Raw genomic sequence first — 22623 nt, forward strand, 5'->3', positions numbered from 1 at the left:
TTTGAAATATAAGCTTGCCCTCAGCATGCTGATGAAACAATAAAATTGATAGTTGCTGCTGTTGTAAATAAAAGATCCTCTAAAGGGGACACACCTTAAAGTCGAAGCCGTCATCTCTCTGCATATACGGAAGTATCGACCTGAGCTCTCACGGCCCTCGCATCTACCCCTTAACAGATATCAGCTGTGGTATACTCACCTGTAAGACTGAATATTGGGGTCTGGATACGGGAGTATATACTGAGGTGGGACACATGTAGATGTTTAAGTTCTAAAACACTAATTCAGTATCCCGAACAGGTTGAAAGTTTTGTGAGAATTTAAGTGGATCAGTATATCGGCAATCAACGCTAACTGTTTAAAAGAGCTTAAAATGAAATAACAGCTTAACGGTACTAGTGTCTAGTCGGCAGCTGATATGATCCTCTTGCACGAACTCACAAAAATATGTTTGTACATATTTCATTTCTGCATTTTGTTTTTGCATTTATGTTTCATAGTATGAAAAATCCAAAAAGATTTTCGACAACTGATGTTGGAGAGCTGATATTCGAAATCTCAAAAGCTAAACATGATGAACAGATGGTTTGGTTAAAGTGTTTTGAAATGTTTCATATTTTGATAAATTTTAAATGTGAAAAATTCTCGAATGTTTAGTTAATTCATTAAGTTGAATCACAATTTTGTTGGTTTTTAATAGAGTGTTTGGGATGTGTAGGTTTCTGATCCTGCTGCTACGGAAAGTCAGGAAATACATCAGAACCTGAGAAGAGCTTAAACTGAAAAGCTAGGATTTGATCTCAAGGTGATAGCTAATTCCAGATAGCGATCCCATCATGATGAAAGGGGGAGTCTGACGAGGCTAGAGCCAAAGAGAAGATCCCAATATATGCTAAGAAAGAAAAGAGACTGATAAAGACTGGAGATGCAAAGACTCAACACTTAAGACTCGTCAACATCTGAGGGGGAGTCTGTTGGTGCATTCATCTGTCGTCTTCGTCTTATGTCGAGTCTCAGTTTCGGTGCGGATCTGAACAAGCGTGACATCATCAATATGACATCACAAGTGACATCATAATGATGACATCACAAGTCATAATTAATACAACATGCACGTGTAGTTAGAATTCATGAATTGTGAAATATGTTGACTTTAGTTTGAATAGTTGACCGTTTGAACAACATGTACGTTTGAAGGGGGTCCGTTTGAAACGTGACCGTTTGTAGACCTTCAAACGTTCAGGGGTCCTCCCTATAAATAGGCTTCAAACGGATTCATTTGTAACAGTCTTGTTTCCGACGGCGAAGCTCCGTCGAAGTGTCTCCGTGACTGTATTTGCTTTATAATCAATACAAGAGACATTTATTAGTGAATCCAAGCTAAACGAAGACCAAATCAATGTATTCCGCCTCTGATTCGGTCTGAGCGCTCTTCTGATCGACTCGTTAGGTCGTTTCACGATCCTACATTAGTTATTTTGAAATTTAAATTTATTGTTACCTTATTAAAAATCATTTCACAGAATAATAATAATAAGTTTGGAATAATTATGTTTAAACCAGTTATTAAAAAAAATAATATCAATGTTAACTTTTGACTAATCTATCTGTATCTATAACATATTATTAGTATAATGGGTTATTTTTTAATATTAATTTTAATGATTGTTGATATATAATTATTTTACTTTATTTTTCGTTTATCTCTTATTTATTTAATATTTCTTTTCTTTAACTATTTCTTTTGTTTTTTTGCTTATTAATAATTATTTAATATTTCATTAGTTCAACCACGTGTAACACACAAGTTTCTAACATTTTAATATATAAATAAAACAAAGTATAATGTTATAAAAAGCATATAGTACATCAAAATTCATTTTTTTTTCAAAAACATATATTGACGATTTAGTGTTAACCGATTACATTATATGTATTTAAGTCGTGTATATGCGTATTTATTCAATCCGTGCAAAGCACGAGTTTTTAAAGATTTAACTTTTTTATTACTTGGTACATTTGGTATATAAATTATATTTATTTAAATCATGTAATACACGGGGTTTCAACCTAGTATATCCATATAATTAATACAAATTGATCGTTTTGTGATATTGTAGAATCAATATATATTGTTTAATGTAACGGGTTATTTATTTATATTAGTTTCAATGATTATTGCTATATCATTATTTTATTTTCTTTTTCGCTTATCACAAGATAACGGGTTTTATTAATATTAGTTTCAATTATTGGATTATCATTATTTTATGTTTTTTCGCTTATCTCTTATATATTTATATTTATTTTTTAACTGTTTCTTTTGTTTTCATGCTTATTTAATTAACTCAATCCGTACAATACACGGATTTTTAAAGGCGTAACTTTTTTTTATCACTAACTACATAAAATTATATTTATTCAGCACATGTAATATACGGTATTATAACCTAGTATTAATATAAGATAAAGAAAACAATGAAATACTATTAAGTCTATCTAGATATTACAAGGATAAAGATAAGATCGAATACTGTTATGTCTATCTAATAACACCTAGAATTTGAATACTAGACATATCTCTATCTACTAACCCCTAGAATTTGAATACTAGACATTTGGTGAAGAATAAAATTGATTATTATCTAATTAGATTAGCTATATATCGGTTTAAAGACAAATCTTAAAGGTTTAGGTACCAAATTCTATATCTCAATTTGTGTATCAGGTTCTACTTTCTAGATCCCATTTGTGTATTAGGTTTCAAGTTGTGTATTAGGTATTTAGAATGAGATTTGGGTATTAGATACAATTGTAAAGTATTTTAATACATGAAAGTTGTAAAGTATTTTAATACCTGAAAGTTATTAAAAAGTAATAGGAAAATCAAATTCCAATAATTGTAACTTTAAACTATTGGTCGAGATTAATCCAACTCAATAAATATTTACCGACAATCCTAACTTTGAACAATTTTTTAGCCATCTTATAATAACTGAGAGTTAACCCAATTAGTTTTTGCTGACATGGATTTTCACTTTGCATGTGATCACTAAAGAAAAATATGTTTAAAGTTGAAATTGTTAGTATAGTTGTAATTAATCTCAATTAATAGATTAGATTAATGAGTTGAGATTTTCTGAGTTGTAATTAATCTCAATTAATAGACTAGAGTAAAAAAATTATTAAAATCCCATTTGTTAAAATAATATTAAAAGCTTCAATATTACCATTTGAATATATTTTTATGTTTATATTCTTCTATCACTAAATAAGAATATATTTTTCTGTTTATATTCTTCTATCATTAAATAATATTAAAAGCTTCAATACTACCATTTGAGTATATTTTTATTATTCTTCTATCACAAACAGTCACACCCCATACCCATACTGTTCACTAAATAATTGGTCATTTGTTTGTTCCACATAAATAATTGGTCATTTTCTAGAATATTCTATGAATCAAGCAATTAATAAAAAATCAACAAAATATAACACTTGTTATAAATGCTAAAAAAAAGAGACGTGATACCTCAGTATCCCATCTGTTTGATTCTCCTATTATCCTGATCAACTTATCTTCTTCATTTTCTATCATTTTAATCACTAAACAACATCGATCACCGGAAATGCAGAGATTGGTAACCTCAACTTCATTATTGAGATCGGCAAAAGATCAGTTCTCCCGGTTGCGCGCTCGCGGTCGATGGTTCTCGTCCATGCCCGAACACGCCGCAACCGGATCGAAGAATGAAGAACCCGTGTTACCGCGGTTCGAGTATTCTCCACCGCGGTACATGGGTCCTACCGCGGAGGAGATTGTTCGTAAGCGTAAAGAGTTCCTGAGCCCATCTATGTTCTACCTCTACAAGAAACCGGTTAGTTTCTTGTCTTTGTGCTATCGAGCATTTTACACACAAAAAGACAAAAGATTTACATTGTTAACCACAACATGACCCCTATCATATGTCAGAACATGACCGTAAATACAGAGGCGTCCCTGAGAACTTACGTACCCTGTTCGAGCTCGGAAAAATGTGCCCTCTCATAATGTTTTATTAGTATTTTTTAAAAAAAAAAATCAAAATAGTATTGGCCTCAATAAACCTAATGCTAAGTGGGCTAAATTCTATATTGGAATTGATATGTGTTTGTTTACTATTTAAAAAAAATAAGATGTATATATCGAATTTTTTTAAAATAACATGCCCCTCGAAATCACGGGCCTTGTGCGAAGATCTTTCTGCACACCATCATAGCCGCCCATGCGTACGTGCTATATATGTATATATACTAGTTTTAAGCCGGAGCGCGTTGTGGTGCCGGATTTCACATATAATTTTTGCATTTTTATTAGGCAAATTGGATTTAAATAATCCCAACTTGCTCAATTTGGTCGATAATAATCCCAACTCAGTTATTGGCCGATAATAATCCGAACTGGTCCACATTTGGCCGATAATAGTCCGCCGTTAAAAATAGCTTAACAGAGTTAAGCTTTTTTTCCGAATTACGAACCGATGTTTTATGGATTTTGATCAGAACGAGGATACGATTCGATTTATGTAAAACTTACCTCGAAATGGTGCTTCAAACGACTTAATATTTATTAATTGGAAGTTTAAACACCCGAATTGAAGCGCACCGTTTTCGTCGTTTGGGGCAGTATTTCGAGATAAATTTTATATCAATCAACTCGTATCCTCGTTCTGATCAAAATCCATAAAACATCGGTTTGTAATTCGGAAAAAAGCTTAACTCCGTTAAGCTATTTTTAACGGCGGACTATTATCGGCCAAAAGTGGACCAGTTCGGATTATTATCGACCAATAACTGAGTTGGGATTATTATCGGCCAAATTGAGCAAGTTGGGATTATTTAAATCCAATTTGCCTTTTTATTATCAATTTAGTTCGTTACGATATTGATATGGTACATCCAAACTTTATTTGCACATGCTGTTGCGCCGTATTTTACATATAATATATTGTATTTTTCATTATTGATTTAGTTCATTACGTCATCTAAACTTTATTAAAGTCTGTAAAATGTTAAAAAAAAAAAAAAAAAAAGGTGAAAACGGGAGGAATTTTTTTTTTTTAACTTTAAGGACTATGAAGTAAATTTTAAAGTTTAAGTTTAGTAGGGTAAATTACTATAATATAAGGGTAGTAAGGTAAATTATTAATGTTAAGGGTTCTAGTTAGAGATTTATATAAAACATTTTTGCATTCAGAAAAAAAAAAACAAAAAAAAATATTACTTGGGTGGATGATAGGGGTGCAAACGAGCCGAGCCCGAGCTCGAGCTTGTTTAACATATGAAAGCTCGAGCTCGTTTAACATATGAAAGCTCGAGCTCGAGCTCGGCTCGATTCGAGCTTTATTTCTGAAGCTCGAGCTCGGCTCGAAGGTAATTTTTCTAGCTCAAGCTCGGCTCGGGCTCGACTCGTTTGGTATTTTTAATTAATTTATATTAATTATAATTATTATTATACATATAATTTAGTTATTTTTTATATTTATATAAATGGTAATTATTATTATATAAATATATGTTTAATATATTAATAAAAATATATAAATAGAAAGCTCGATTAAGCTCGCAAGCCGGCTCGAGCTCGATAAGTGAAGCTCGGGCTCGGGCTCGTTTACTAAACGAGCTTGTTTTTAGGCTCGGGCTCGAGCTCGAGCTCGTTTAAGCTCAGCTCGTTCGAGCTTTTTTCGAGCCGAGCTCGAGTAGCTCGCGAGTAGCTCGGCTCGTTTGCACCACTAATGACATGCAACATCCACCACCGCCCATTTCCACTAATCACAAGGAAACACTATTCCCGCCCAACGGTTTTGTATGTATAGTATAATATAATATAATATAAGGGTAGTAAGGTAAATTATTAATGTTAAGGGTTCTAGTTAGAGATTTATATAAAACATTTTTGCATTCAAAAAAAAAACAAAAAAAAATATTACTTGGGTGGATGACATGCAACATCCACCACCGCCCATTTCCACTAATCACAAGGAAACACTATTCCCGCCCAACGGTTTTGTATGTATAGTATAGTATAGTATAGTATAGTATAGTATAGTATAGTATAGTATAGTATAGTATAGTATAGTATAGTATAGTATAGTATAGTATAGTATAGTATAGTATAGTATAATATAATATAATATAATATAATATAATATAATCGGTGTTAAAATCAACTTTGGATACACTAAACGGTCTATTCAACGTAATTATCTGAATGTGACAGACGGGTTAACGGGTAGTAATTAGTTTGTAAATGTGGTAATTAGATTGTGTAACACCCTTGTCATTATTTAATGGTTTTCGTAAAGTATACGACAAACAACATGTAATTATGACTACATATACTTTGTAAAAATACGGGTTTGTTTAAACTTTACAATTTTAAAATAATACAACATAACATAATTGAGTTCGTCGTTTAAAAGTTACGACGAAACGACGTGCGGAAGCTTTTATCTTATTCGTGTTCGGTTCTTCGTTGAGCTTGATCGTCTTCCGGCATCCAAAATGTACCTACATTTCATAAACATGAAATGCTTTAGTCATACGGGGTTTAAAACGTATCTAAATGAGTCTGGGAAGCAAAACTGAATAAAATATATATACATATTTTTTTACAGGGTCTACCGTTTCTTTCTACGTGATTGTAATTTGATCCTCTATCATATGGAGTTAAAATCCAACATCTGAATTCACAAAATTTTAACTTTCAAGCTCTCGGCTTGAAATTCAATTATGACACTTTTTGACCCGTTCGTGATTTATCAAACAAACTTGTTTATTACCCTTTTCAAAATATCATGCATATCACGTTATATCAGTTTACTAATGTGCAAGGTTCAAATTACGGGTTTCTTATGAATTCTTAACCCGTTTTACCTATCTACTCCTTTTGACCCGTGAAGGGAAGTTAAACACTTTTAACTATAAATCTATATATAAGCGTACGTGGCTCGAGTCAACGTATAGACCCGTTTATGCCTTGCTATTATTAATTCAATATTCTATGATGACGTAATTATCCAAATTTCTATTCGTTCCTGTAAACATATGACTTAACAACCAAAATTAGTCGATATGGTCATATGATATTATCACCATCATTTGACTCATTTGGTCTATATGACCAAACAATTATATTTATTAAAAATCATGGTTTTAAACGTTTTTATTCGTTCCAACCCATTTCGTTTCGTGTCGGAACCCATAATTCGAACATGATATATTGTTGTATTTATCACCTATAGAATAAATACGTATGCTAAAAAAAAATAGGTGTAAGCTTTACTTATAGTTTGCGTCCGTTCGAGCTTTCCTTGCGCACTTGACCCGTTTGATCCAATCCTTTCCAGCTCCCACTTAGCTTGACGAGATCAAACTTAACACAATACCCACAAGATTTGTTAGATTAGTCATTATATAAAATGACCACAACATCTCATGGATTCACACATACTCATTTATCAAGACATTAGTTTTAGGTCAGTTTGACTTTCGTAAGTCAAACTGTCCTTGTGTATGTGACTGAGCACTAACTTAGAACATGTTTGGCATACACGTACATATTACTTGCATAAATCATTTGTATGTATTTTAGATGCCTTTAATACACCCAATTTCATAAAATTTGTTTGAAGCAAATACATGGTACACACCACACCATTCAAGTATGGAATAAAAGCTACTACGACATATCTCTTACCAAGTCTTACAATCAAATTATATTTCCACGTTAGACACATTACCTCAAGTTAATTTATTAGAATGCCATCATTATCACATTTCTCACAATTCATCCTTTTCTTGTATACAATTTTCTTAGATTAAGTTTATCAATAAAATGTGTAGCAACTTTACAATGTAGCTGCGGAATCGACTCTTTTAACCACTTTACGGTTTTATTCAGCCCTTGGTGATCAAAGATGAAATGTAGAATACTAAAATATCTTTCCAATCCAAAAAGAATCAGCTCAATCCGAGCTTCCTATAATTAATTATGATTTTCGCAAAAATCAGCTCAGAAGTCAAAATGCTTCCAATCAGCTTGCTGTCAAAACAGTTCAGCCGACTTCGGACACTGTTTTGACCCGTTTAACATCAGAATTTAACAAACATGTTCAAACATAAAACGTAGTATGTTTTAATAGCTTTCTGAGCATATAAGGCTCAACCTCACAGGATGTTCCAGTGATTTTATATGATTTTTTAAAAACTGCAGCCCAACAATTTTTTTTTCCAATCAGCTTGCTGTCAAAACAGTTCAGCCTACTTCGGACACTGTTTTGACCCATTTAACATCAGAATTTAACAAACATGTTCAAACATTAAACGTAGTATGTTTTAATAGCTTTCTGAGCATATAAGGCTCAACCTCACAGGCCGTTTCAGTAATTTTATATGATTTTTTAAAAACTGCAGCCCAATAATTTTTTTATTCCAATCAGCTTTGTTATATTTTCTTGTTCAAGCATTTTAACAAGCACCTTGTGTGCAACACGAAACATCAAATTTCTCCAGCCCATTTAAGTGTTCTAAACCCTTAAATTCTAGCAAAATTAACAAGTACTAACATCAAACTTCAAATCTAACTTCAGGGAGTTCTATTAACACAATTTAACCATTATGATTCTAGTGTTCATCATGTTTCTACAAAACCCATTTAGCACATAATCGGGTGATCATGAATTCACAATTAGGAACATCAATTCAACAAGTAAATGACTAGGGTTTACTCCTAGACATAAAATCATTCCTAATTTCATCATACAACGAACATGCAACCATCAATTTCAGATTTCTAAGTTTACCTAGAAATCCAACTAGAGATTTTTCATAAAATTTACATACCTTATGACTCCCTTTTCAATGGAGATGACAATTTCGTGCTTGGAAATCGATTTGGAACTGATTTGAAGCCCCAATTTGATCAATTTGCACAAGTTAGGGTTTGGTGGGGAAGCTCGTGTTCGCTCCTGATGTTTAGATCGACCAGACACACTTCTTTTAGTGTGTTTGGTGTTTAAACCTTGTTTTTATTATTATTAGTTTTAGTTTTAACACCTTTAGTCCCTCCATTATCATTAAGTTATTTATTTAAGTTGTTTTAACCTTCTAGTAAGTAATTTACAAGTCTCAAGACTAACTGGGTTAATTTGTCCTAGTTAGTTTGTCCTTGTTTATTTAAAACTTTATAATTTTAATATAAAGTTTTATATTTTCCTAGTTATAAGGTTTTTAACCCACTAGTATGTCACTACAAGACTTCTCTTCTAACTAGGTTATTATTATTCCTAGTTAACTTATTGGATTCCGGGAGTTATAACCCGTCTCTTAGTATTAACCGGGGTTGATTACCAAACCCGTTTTCGGGGTGTTACAGATTGGTGGGTTAAAATAAATGAATTAAATAGCTCGACTGATCAATCTGTTTAATTAAAGTGGCTAAATAGGTCAATTCGAGCATAACCCATTTAATTAAACATCATGTAGCACAGGTAAAGAAGAACTCAATGCATTTGTATCTTTGTTTTAAATGTGATGCATCTCATGCCATCATGGGCATGGGATGGGTCATGGATTGTCACATAGGATGCTGAATTATGTGCTACACCACCCCTCTTATAGAACCACCATGGTTTGTATTGATTAAACCATGACAACCATCCACCTCCCTTTCCTTAATTAATTAAATATATTTTACACAAAATAAATTTTAAAAAAAAATGGGGATGGTGGTTTGGGTCATGACCACACCATATAGGATACTGGATTTGGATGGTGGATGAGACTGAGGTGACATGGATGACAATGGTGGTCTTGAGAGTCATGACCACATCCTATAGCCTAATGCTTATTTTATCCGTCCATAGCGTACGTATCTTGTATTTGTAGTTATGATATAAGTTAAATGTTAGTTTTGTAATGAACAAGTCTCTACTTTGTATTTTTTTTGTTTTCTTTTAACAATAATTTTTCACACCTAAATGTCACTTAACCTTTTTTTTTTTGCAAAATTTTGAACTCACATCACTTTCTAGAGGACAAACACGGTACTGCTAGGGATGAGCTGGTACGGTATTGTACCCGTGTACCGCATCGTAACAATATCGAAATTGAACCATAACCAAAACCGAATACCATACGTCCATACCATATATGTTCGGTCAATAGAGATATGGTATGATATCAGTCCTCTCTTAATATTTCATCCCTACATACCACTAAACTACTAGGTCATGTGTCTACTTTATTAATAGTTCAAAAAATTATTTACTTTTTTATTTAATTTATTTTTTTTGGAAAACAGTTGAATATTGTTCATGGAAAAATGCAATATTTATTTGATGAAAATGGGCGAAGATACCTGGATGGATTTGGAGGAATTGCTACGGTAAGTTGTGGTCATGGTCACCCTGATGTGGTTCAAGCCATTGTGAACCAAACCAACAACATACAACACTCCACCATTCTCTACCTCAACCATGCCATTGCCGATTTTGCCGAAGCCCTCGCCTCCAAGATGCCCGGCGATCTCAAGGTTCTACTTCACTCACTCTTACTATTTCTAGCAAAACGTTCTCGTTGAAAACATATTAAGTGTAAAGATCAAATACAAATGGGTCTTAACATTAATTATAAAATGTAAAACAAATCATGTATTTACACTATTAGAGTAATTATGTAATTACTCTAGAGTAATTCTACTAGTGTAAATACATGAATAGTAATTACATATTACTACTGGTGTATATACACGATTTTTTAAGATTCTATTACTAAAAATACGTGCTTAACAAGATCAGAAAAATATTTAAAAAAAAATCCCTCCTTCATTTCTGATGTCAAGACGTATTTATATGTTTCATTTGTACTAGAACCTTACTCGACATATTAAAATGGGTAATCTTTTTATCATAACGATATTTTCGGTTGGATTCTTGGCAGGTTGTGTTTTTCACTAATTCGGGTACGGAGGCAAATGAGTTAGCGATGATGATCGCGCGGTTGTACACCGGGTGTCAAGACGTTATCTCGTTGAGGAATGCTTATCACGGCAACGCAGCTGGAACAATGGGGGCTACTGCAATGTGCAACTGGAAATTTAATGTTGTGCAGGTAATTAAAATTTTTCTTATTTGTAACACAAAACATATATTCTTTATTCATGTGTTAAATTCTTAATGACATTAACATAACACAAAACATATATTCTTTATTATAAACTTTTTTCAATATCATTTTATTACTCTATGATGTTTTGGACAACTAGAGTGGGGTGCATCACACGCAAAATCCGGATCCTTATAGAGGAGCATTTGGGTCGGATGGAGAAAAGTATGCCAAAGATGTCGAAGATTTAATCCGATTTGGAACCTCAGGTCATGTTGCCGGTTTTATTTTCGAAGCGATTCAGGTTATTATTTTGTTTTTTTTTTTTCATTTTGCTTATTACTCCTTTTAACATGTTTTAGTTGAATTTGTTGATGTTCAAATCATAAGTGTTTTATTTAATGGTAGGGGGTTGGAGGAATTGTCGAATTGGCCCCGAATTACTTGACAAGTGTTTATAGTACCATAAAGAAGGCCGGAGGGCTTGTGATCGCCGATGAGGTTGTGACAACTCGAGTTTCTGACTTTCACTTTCGCATTTAATGCGCATTGACTTTGACTGTCTAGCTGTTTGAATTATGGATTTGTAATTGTACTCGTTGTGTTTTAATGAGACATATCGTCATTGTGCCTATATGTGATTACTTGCTATAATAGAAAATAATATTGGAATTATTATTAGAATTATTATTAAACACTTAGTCTAGATCGAAACATAGTTCGAAGGATCCGAAGGACTCGAAGGACCACGAAGCATATCCTTCGAGCACGAAACATATCCTTCGACATCATTCGGCCCGCAAACATCACGAAACATATCCTTCGATATGTTTCGGCCCAGTCATTTTAAATGGGCTTGGCCCATTACTGTGAAATGTTATATACGAAACACATGCATAGTCGGCAGTTTTTGAGAAAAACCCTAGAACACTTTTGATCTGTGACGGCAACCACAACTCATACGGAGATCTTTGCTGATCGATTCTCTTATTTTCTACCCCGGTTAGTGTCCACATTACATGATTTCTTGAATTATCAATCGTATGTAAATATGTTGGTTGTATGTTAACTGATTTGTAAGATGATTGTGTATGGGTATTAATCGGAATTGTATGCACATTTGTGATTATGGTCAAATGATTTCATGTTCGGTGTTACGAATCGTTTTGTTAATCGGCTAGTTAATCCAGTCAGGGTGATCGATCGGATAGGAAATTTATGTTTGTTAAATGGATGATTGGTAATACGATTTGATGATAACTTGTGATTTAGAATATTGTAATCGGACACGTTTATGTAATCGGCGCATATGTGTTAATCGGATAGTTTGAATGATCTTGTTTCAGATTAGGGTTCTTGATAAACATGAGAATCATGCTTGGTTGATCTTGTTGATGTTAGCAGATTTGTGAAAATGGTGTTAATGGTTAATCGGATAAACGTAACAGTTACTTATCAATACACCGAAAGATACCGACCCCTCGAACCATAGTAGTTGACCGAAGGATTGTTTGGCCGAAAGATACTCGTTGACCGAACCATAGTTTGACCGACAGATAGTTGGACCGAAAGATAATTGGACCGACAGATAGTTGGACCGAGAGATAACATGGTCCGAAGGATAACCTTCGGTCCGAAAGATAATGGACTGTCGAAGGATGAATTATGAAGTATGAATCGAAAGATGTTAGGGTTTTGCATAATGTCTTGAACAATTGAACATATGTTGAATTAATTGACATGCCATGCTTGGTGATGAACATGTTTGTGTAATACTACGGGTTGTACTGATATGCAAACTGACTGCTATGTGAACCAATTAATTGCATGCGTAACATTTCGAGCATGAACTGATTTTGCTATACGTGTATACATAGGACGTGATTAATTAACTGTGAGCACTTATTTAGCATACCGAGCAAACCAAGGTGAGTTCACACTCTTACCAAGGCATGGGATTCCCGGGGTGTTGGGAATGGGATTGAAAGGTTGATTAGATACTTTATTGACACTATGCCTAGACTTCTACTTTACTATCCTCGGTTGTGAAGGATACCTATAGTTACGAGTAGTCTAGTGGTTATACAACGTGGAACACCACCACACACAGTAACGTGGAACACCACCACACAGTAACGTGGAACACCACCACACAGTAACGTGGAACACCACCACACAGTAACGTGGAACACCACCACACAGTAACGTGGAACACCACCACACAGTAACGTGGAACACCACCACACAGTAACGTGGAACACCACCACACAGTAACGTGGAACACCACCACACAGTAACGTGGAACACCACCACACAGTAACGTGGAACACCACCACCAATAGAACATACAATCGGCCCGGTAGAGCCACCTGTTACAAACGAACTTACTATTACGCATTTACTTTCTGTGAACTCGCTCAACTAGTTTGTTGATCATTCTGTTACATGCCTTGCAGATCGTTAGGTACCTGGAGCTTGCACTGGAGAAGCGGGTCGTTGTGGACAAGGATCGTGACTTTTCTGTTAAACTATTATGACACTTGAAACTGTTAGCTACTACTGGTTTATTTACTATGCTTCCGCTACATTTTGAAACGATGATTTGTTTGATCACCTTTTGTATTGAATGGATGGTTTTCATTTATTTTACTTAATATTAAATGCATGTTCAATATGATTGGTGGCTTGATCCTGGTCAGTCACGCTCCCAAGCGGTGATACTCCGCAGGTGGATTTTGGGGGTGTGACAGATTGGTATCAGAGCCATTGGTTATAGAGAACTTGGTTTTAATATGGGAAAACGTTTTTATTAAAACCAGACTATAACCAGAACAGTGCTCTCAACGATCCACAGCGACGCTTCGCTCCACGTGCAAGACTCGACATCCTAGGTAATAAGGTTTATGTTTATTGCCTACATGCTAGAACTGCATAGAACTTTGCTCGTAGTATGCTTACATTACTTTGCTCACAACTTGTTATTGCTTGAGAACACATACGTGCTTACACTCTTCTGTCATCGCACTATTCGTGAACCATTCTTACTTATGCTACCTTTACTGTTCGATCATGTCTGGACGTGTTGACATGACTCAAGCCCAGTTGACGGCTCTCATTAACGAACAAGTTGCTGCGGCACTTGCAGCCGCACAAGCAGGAGGTATAACCTGCTATCCCAGACCTATTCTAGGATGTTAGATCCTACTCTCGTGACCCAACTTTCGCGCTTAACCTTGATCTATCTTTCTCGCGCAACGGGTCAGAACGCACACATTCCAGAACATCATGGACTGTCGTCCAAGCACATTCAGTGGCACATTCAAGAACTTCATGTGTGAACGCCCTGAGGCTCGCAGGGTCAAGTACGCCACTGGTACTTTGGTAGGAATCGCGCTAACCAGGTGGAACGCGCAAGTACAGATACTAGTTGGAAGTGGAGCCTTACCATTTGAAAATGACGGGGTCAGAAGTTGATGCATATACGAAACGATAGAACGGACTGGCCATCTTGTGTCCAACCATGGTGGACCCTCCAAACAAGCGTATCGAATTGTACCTCAAGGGTCTAGCCTCAGAGATTCAGAGCCAAGCTACATCGGCTAACCTCGACAAAATCCAAGACATTCAGTGTCTTGCTCATCGCCTCACGGATCAGGCAGTGGAACAGAACAGGCTACCTAGTTGTATCAGCGCTATTACTACCGCTACCACTTCTGCTACTCCCGCTACTCCTAATGACAACAAGCGGGAAAGGGATGGGTATTTCAGCAAGAGTTCAACTACCGTTCGGTCTCAAGCACAGCAGCAGTGAAAGAAAAGAAGTTGGAAGATCATCCAGTTGTATGCGACTATACTCAGGTGTTTCCTAAAGATTTACCTGGTCTACCGCCGCATCATCAGGACGAATTTCAAATCGAGCTCGCTCCAGGAGCAGCACCCATAGCTCGAGCACCGTATCGCTTAACTCCACCAGAATCGGAAGAACTATCGACGCAGCTACCAGGAATCTTGGATAAGGGATTTATCCGACCTAGCTCTTCGCCTTGGGGAGCTCCAGTGTTATTTGTGAAGAAGAAAGACGGTACGTTCAGAATGTGCATCGACTACCGTGAACTCAACAAGGTGACGGTGAAGAACCGTTATCCTCTTCCGCGTATAGATGACTTATTCGACCAGCTGCAAGGGTCGTGTTACTATTCCAAGATTGATTTAAGGTCAGGTTATCATCAGCTAAGAGTCCGGGATGAGGACGTCTCCAAAACCGCTTTCAGAACTCGTTACGGTCACTACGAGTTTCTGGTCATGCCATTCGGGCTTACAAACGCGCCTGCAGTCTTCATGGATCTTATGAACAGGGTGTGTAAACCCTATCTAGACAAGTTCGTCATTGCCTTCATCGACGCCATTCTGCTCTACTCCAAGAGTCAGGAGGAACACGAGCAGCACTTACGTCTTATCTTGGAACTTCTTCGAAAGGAACAATTGTACGCCAAGTTTTCAAAATGCGACTTCTGGCTTCATGAAGTCCACTTCTTAGGCCATGTGGTGAACAGGGATGGGATTCATGTTGATCCATCCAAGGTAGATTCGATCAGGAACTGGCCTGCACCGCGTACACCGACAGAAATACGTCGATCCTTGGGTCTGGCAGGTTACTACAGACGGTTTATTAGAGGCTTTTCAAAGATCACGCAACCACTTACGCTACTGACACAGAATGGTGTTACCTATCGCTGGGGAGAGCCCCAGGAGACTGCTTTTCAGCACCTAAAGGAATGACTTTGCAGTGCACCTATCCTCTCATTGCCAGAGGGCACAGACGACTTCGTGGTTTATTGTGATGCATCCATTCGGGGACTGGGATGTGTGTTAATGCAGCGCGACAAGGTTATCGCTTACGCCTCTCGTCAACTCAAGGTTCACGAGCGCAACTACACGACGCACGATTTAGAGCTGGGAGCTGTTGTTTTCGCGCTTAAGATATGGCGACACTACCTGTACGGTACCAGGTGCACGATTTACACCGATCACAGGAGTCTCGAGCATACCCTTAAGCAGAAGGATTTGAATATGCGTCAACGACGATGGGTCGAGTTACTTAACGATTACGAGTGCGCTATCAAGTATCATCCAGGCAAAGCCAATGTTGTGGCGGATGCCCTTAGTCGAAAGGACACTTTACCACGGCGCGTGCGAGCGCTACAGCTTACGATTCAGCCTAGCCTTCCTGCTCAGATACGAGCTGCTCAGACAGAAGCCCTGAAGCCCGAAAACGTCAAGGCTGAAGCCTTACGCGGCTCACGACAACAAATGGAACAAAAGGCGGACGGCGCCTACTATGTCACGGGCCGGATTTGGGTCCCTCTCTATGGCGGTCTACGCGAACTCGTAATGGACGAAGCACACAAGTCTCGCTACTCGGTACATCCAGGGTCGGATAAAATGTACCACGACATCAGCACTACATATTGGTGGCCTAGTATGAAGGCCCACATTGCTACGTACGTTGGAAAATGCTTGACCTGTGCGAGAGTCAAGGTCGAATATCAGAAACCAACTGGCCTACTTCAACAGCCTATGATACCACAGTGGAAATGGGAAGAAATTTCCATGGACTTTGTTACAGGCCTACCGAGATCTCAGCGTGGGAACGACACAATATGGGTGATCGTGGATCGACTCACCAAGTCTGCACACTTCCTGGCTATTAAGGAAACGGATACGTTCTCCACTCTCGCAGATATCTACCTCAAGGAAGTTGTTTCGAGGCACGGGGTGCCCATTTCTATTATTTCGGATCGGGATGCACGATTCACGTCAGAACTACGGCATGCGATGCACAAAGCGTTTGGCTCACGTTTAGACATGAGCACAGCATATCACCCTCAGACGGATGGGCAGTCTGAGCGAACTATTCAAGACATGCTTCGAGCGTGTGTTATCGATTTCGGCAACGGCTGGGAAAAGCACCTCCCTTTAGTGGAGTTTTCGTACAATAACAGTTATCACACCAGCATTCAAGCCGCTCCATTCGAGGCATTCTACGGACGTAAATGCCGGTCACCTCTCTGTTGGGCAGAGGTGGGGGATAGTCGAATTACGGGTCCAGAGATTGTAGTGGACGCTATAGAAAAGATTGCACAGATACGACAACGCATGACGGCAGCACGCGACCGTCAGAAAGCCTACGCGGGCAAGCGTAGCAAGCCTTGGAATTTCAGGTCGGGGACCGGGTTTTATTGAAAGTCTCACCCTGGAAGGGTGTGGTTCGATTTAGTAAACGAGGCAAACTCAATCCACGGTATGTTGGACCATTTGAAATCACTGAAGGAATAGGCCCAGTAGCCTACAGACTGAACCTACCAACTGAACTCGGTGCAGTTCACTATGTATTTCACGTGTCGAATCTGAAGAAGTGTCTGTCAGATAAGACCCTCATAGTTCCTTTAAGGAACTGACTATCGACGAGCGGTTGCAGTTCGTCGAGGAACCAGTTGAAATCACGGACCGGGATGCTAAGGTCCTCAAACACGAGAGAATCCCTCTTGTTCGAGTTCGTTGGAACTCCCGACGTGGCCCAGAGTACACCTGGGAACGCGAAGATCAAATGACAGAAAAGTATCCCCAGTTATTCGAAAACCATGCAACCACTACTGAGGCTGAAGCTACGACTACTGAATTTCGGGACGAAATTCCAAATCAACGGGGGGATGATGTGACACCCCAGGAAAACCAGTGAACGATGTAACTTGCCTAGCTTCCTCAGTGAGTGCGTACCAAATTTCGGGACGAAATTTCTTTCAAGTTGGGGATAATGTGACAACTCGAGTTTCTGACTTTCACTTTCGCATTTAATGCGCATTGACTTTGACTGTCTAGCTGTTTGAATTATGGATTTGTAATTGTACTCGTTGTGTTTTAATGAGACATATCGTCATTGTGCCTATATGTGATTACTTGCTATAATAGAAAATAATATTGGAATTATTATTAGAATTATTATTAAACACTTAGTCTAGATCGAAACATAGTTCGAAGGATCCGAAGGACTCGAAGGACCACGAAGCATATCCTTCGAGCACGAAACATATCCTTCGACATCATTCGGCCCGCAAACATCACGAAACATATCCTTCGATATGTTTCGGCCCAGTCATTTTAAATGGGCTTGGCCCATTACTGTGAAATGTTATATACGAAACACATGCATAGTCGGCAGTTTTTGAGAAAAACCCTAGAACACTTTTGATCTGTGACGGCAACCACAACTCATACGGAGATCTTTGCTGATCGATTCTCTTATTTTCTACCCCGGTTAGTGTCCACATTACATGATTTCTTGAATTATCAATCGTATGTAAATATGTTGGTTGTATGTTAACTGATTTGTAAGATGATTGTGTATGGGTATTAATCGGAATTGTATGCACATTTGTGATTATGGTCAAATGATTTCATGTTCGGTGTTACGAATCGTTTTGTTAATCAGCTAGTTAATCCAGTCAGGGTGATCGATCGGATAGGAAATTTATGTTTGTTAAATGGATGATTGGTAATACGATTTGATGATAACTTGTGATTTAGAATATTGTAATCGGACACGTTTATGTAATCGGCGCATATGTGTTAATCGGATAGTTTGAATGATCTTGTTTCAGATTAGGGTTCTTGATAAACATGAGAATCATGCTTGGTTGATCTTGTTGATGTTAGCAGATTTGTGAAAATGGTGTTAATGGTTAATCGGATAAACGTAACAGTTACTTATCAATACACCGAAAGATACCGACCCCTCGAACCATAGTAGTTGACCGAAGGATTGTTTGGCCGAAAGATACTCGTTGACCGAACCATAGTTTGACCGACAGATAGTTGGACCGAAAGATAATTGGACCGACAGATAGTTGGACCGAGAGATAACATGGTCCGAAGGATAACCTTCGGTCCGAAAGATAATGGACTGTCGAAGGATGAATTATGAAGTATGAATCGAAAGATGTTAGGGTTTTGCATAATGTCTTGAACAATTGAACATATGTTGAATTAATTGACATGCCATGCTTGGTGATGAACATGTTTGTGTAATACTACGGGTTGTACTGATATGCAAACTGACTGCTATGTGAACCAATTAATTGCATGCGTAACATTTCGAGCATGAACTGATTTTGCTATACGTGTATACATAGGACGTGATTAATTAACTGTGAGCACTTATTTAGCATACCGAGCAAACCAAGGTGAGTTCACACTCTTACCAAGGCATGGGATTCCCGGGGTGTTGGGAATGGGATTGAAAGGTTGATTAGATACTTTATTGACACTATGCCTAGACTTCTACTTTACTATCCTCGGTTGTGAAGGATACCTATAGTTACGAGTAGTCTAGTGGTTATACAACGTGGAACACCACCACACACAGTAACGTGGAACACCACCACACAGTAACGTGGAACACCACCACACAGTAACGTGGAACACCACCACACAGTAACGTGGAACACCACCACACAGTAACGTGGAACACCACCACACAGTAACGTGGAACACCACCACACAGTAACGTGGAACACCACCACACAGTAACGTGGAACACCACCACACAGTAACGTGGAACACCACCACACAGTAACGTGGAACACCACCACCAATAGAACATACAATCGGCCCGGTAGAGCCACCTGTTACAAACGAACTTACTATTACGCATTTACTTTCTGTGAACTCGCTCAACTAGTTTGTTGATCATTCTGTTACATGCCTTGCAGATCGTTAGGTACCTGGAGCTTGCACTGGAGAAGCGGGTCGTTGTGGACAAGGATCGTGACTTTTCTGTTAAACTATTATGACACTTGAAACTGTTAGCTACTACTGGTTTATTTACTATGCTTCCGCTACATTTTGAAACGATGATTTGTTTGATCACCTTTTGTATTGAATGGATGGTTTTCATTTATTTTACTTAATATTAAATGCATGTTCAATATGATTGGTGGCTTGATCCTGGTCAGTCACGCTCCCAAGCGGTGATACTCCGCAGGTGGATTTTGGGGGTGTGACAGAGGTCCAGTGTGGAGTTGCTCGAACGGGGAGCAACTTTTGGGGATTTCAAAACCATGGCATTGTGCCCGATATAGTCACAATGGCAAAGGTATTTTGTCCATGTGACAAAACGAGTCTGTCAGTCTGTTTGGTTGAGTTGACCCAAAACACTTATTAATTTTTTTTATATTTTTTCACAGGGTATTGGGAACGGGATTCCCCTAGGTGCGGTAGTTACGACCCCCGAGATCGCAACGGTTCTAACCCGAAGAAACTATTTTAATACATTCGGAGGGAACCCGGTTAGCACTGCTGCCGGCCATGCGGTTCTCAAAGTTATTGAGAAAGAAAAACTTCAAGAGAATGCACATGTTGTTGGATCCTATTTAAAGGAACGTCTATGTTCCCTCAAAGACAAGCATGAAAGTAAGTGTGTCACCTATTTAGTGCTTACTTTGACTTTTGTAGTCAACTAAACAAAATGTGCATTGTGTCTTAAGAACATTGTGTAAAATGGCCACAATTAACATGTTTTAATGAATTTGTTGAATCGATGGTCTATGAAAGTTATCGGAGATGTACGAGGAAGAGGGTTGTTACTTGGAGTTGAACTTGTTACCGATCGGAAATCAAAAACTCCAGCAAGTGCAGAAGTATTGGAAGTGATGGATAACATGAAAGGTATGAATAATGTTCTACTTCATATATAGTTTAACAAACTTTTTATTTGACTTTTGCAATGTATCATGTGAGAGGTTTTGTTTGGCAGATTTAGGGGTGTTGATTGGCAAAGGTGGATTTTATGGTAATGTTTTTAGAGTCACACCACCACTCTGCTTCAACAAACAAGATGCGGGTATGTTACAATTTAAAATTGGGGAATTGATCTGTAATAATCCTAACTAAAGGTCTTTGGTCATTGACAATCCCATCTTTATTGGACTAGAGCACCATTTCGAGGTAAGTTTTACTTCAATTGACTCGTATCGTCGTTCTGATAAAAAGCCCTAAAAAATATGTTTGTAATTTCGAAAAAAACTTAACTCCGTTAAGTTTTTTTAACGGATGACCGGTGTAGGAAAAATAGGTGAAAGGTGGGACTGGTGAGGGTAATATTCAAAGGTGAGATTGTCAATGGCCAATGACCTCTAGTTGAGATTATTACAGGCCAATTCCCTTTTAAAATTTGAATCATTTTAGTGTAAATTATTTGTAATATTCTTTGAATTTTGGCTTTTATGTTTTTTTCTTTTGTTTGTAGATTTTCTTGTCGATGTTATGGACTATTCAATGTCGAAGCTTTGAAGATTTGGTATCCAAGCGAGCCAACTAAGTAACCATATCTAATGGTTTTTAATTGTATCATGAGCCGACATCTCGTCGTCTCTACATATTCTTGTGTTTAAGAAAGAAAATAAAAACATGTTACAAACTCTCTTTTTCTTTAGTTTTCACTTTTCACCATGTATAAATGTTCACAATCCCATTGCACTTATTGTACGAATAATTTATTTACTCTAAAACCATGTTTTCGAACTAAAAGCCCATAGGCTCTAAACCTATACGTGTTATGGACTAATACCATTGCAATGTATGAGACTTGTCACACATTAGTTGTATGGGGCAACTGATGTGGGGTTTATATATCAAATGGGCTCTCTCACCCACTAGATTAGCCTTTTGGGTTGAGTTCTCTCGTTTGGTATGTAACATTGGTATTAGAGCTAGAACTCGGAGTGGTGACCCACGGAGTGGTGGCCTGGAGAGAGCCAGTCGTGTGACCAACAAGTCTCGAAGTGGTGGCACATAGAGTGTTGGCCTGGAAAGAGCCAACCGTGACCAACGAAGGACGTTGGCCCTTAAGAAGGATCGATTGTTATGGATTGTATATCATTTCATCAAAATTTTCAAACACACAAACAAACATCTAAAGAAACATCAACTATTGGATTTTAAAACACATAAGAAGTGATCAAATCGTTTCATTCAACCCAAACACGATTTCAAACACAGAAACAAACATCAACGATTGAATAAAACAAAAAATGATTTCATTCACAACCCAAAATATCATATAAACATAAAAAAACAAAGGGGTTTAATAATGACTAGTGTTTACCCAGCGGTGCGTCACGCCAGAAACACGATATGTATACGAAACGGCTAAGTAAACTATATATAACATGTCTACATGTTAAGCAAAACCTATAAACCAAACCAAACTACATATTAATCACCGCTAAAGTTATGACTTAAGTCAACCTAAAACTACAAAAAGTTACAATGATACTAACTCATTACCTTTATATTAAAAACATAAGCCATTGAACAGTAACAACATATATTATATATACTAGCCATTTACCCACGCGATGCGGCGGGAGTGGCGATTTACGATATGATACTGATTTACCGTTAGTTTATTAGTCGTCT

At 37.4% G+C, this 22623-nt stretch overlaps 1 protein-coding gene and 1 long non-coding RNA gene across 2 annotated transcripts; one reads left to right on the plus strand and one right to left on the minus strand.

Annotated features, from left to right (window-relative positions):
* Positions 1-3512: 3512 nt before the first annotated feature.
* Positions 3513-21726, plus strand: LOC110884572 (alanine--glyoxylate aminotransferase 2 homolog 2, mitochondrial). Its single transcript, XM_022132291.2, has 10 exons — positions 3513-3881; positions 10346-10576; positions 10984-11154; positions 11309-11452; positions 11557-11649; positions 20213-20299; positions 20391-20616; positions 20758-20871; positions 20960-21046; positions 21452-21726. The coding sequence occupies exons 1-10, from the start codon at positions 3633-3635 to the stop codon at positions 21493-21495; spliced, it is 1446 nt and encodes a 481-aa protein (XP_021987983.1). The 5' UTR covers positions 3513-3632; the 3' UTR covers positions 21496-21726.
* LOC110884573 lies at positions 6314-9115 on the minus strand. Its single transcript, XR_002561344.2, has 3 exons — positions 8887-9115; positions 7328-7417; positions 6314-6552 (listed from the first exon to the last, which is right to left on the minus strand). It is a non-coding gene; the product is annotated as an uncharacterized LOC110884573 (long non-coding RNA).
* Positions 21727-22623: the final 897 nt, after the last annotated feature.

This window comes from Helianthus annuus, chromosome 10 (assembly GCF_002127325.2).
Source record: "Helianthus annuus cultivar XRQ/B chromosome 10, HanXRQr2.0-SUNRISE, whole genome shotgun sequence".
In the NCBI taxonomy this organism is placed as follows: domain Eukaryota; kingdom Viridiplantae; phylum Streptophyta; class Magnoliopsida; order Asterales; family Asteraceae; genus Helianthus; species Helianthus annuus.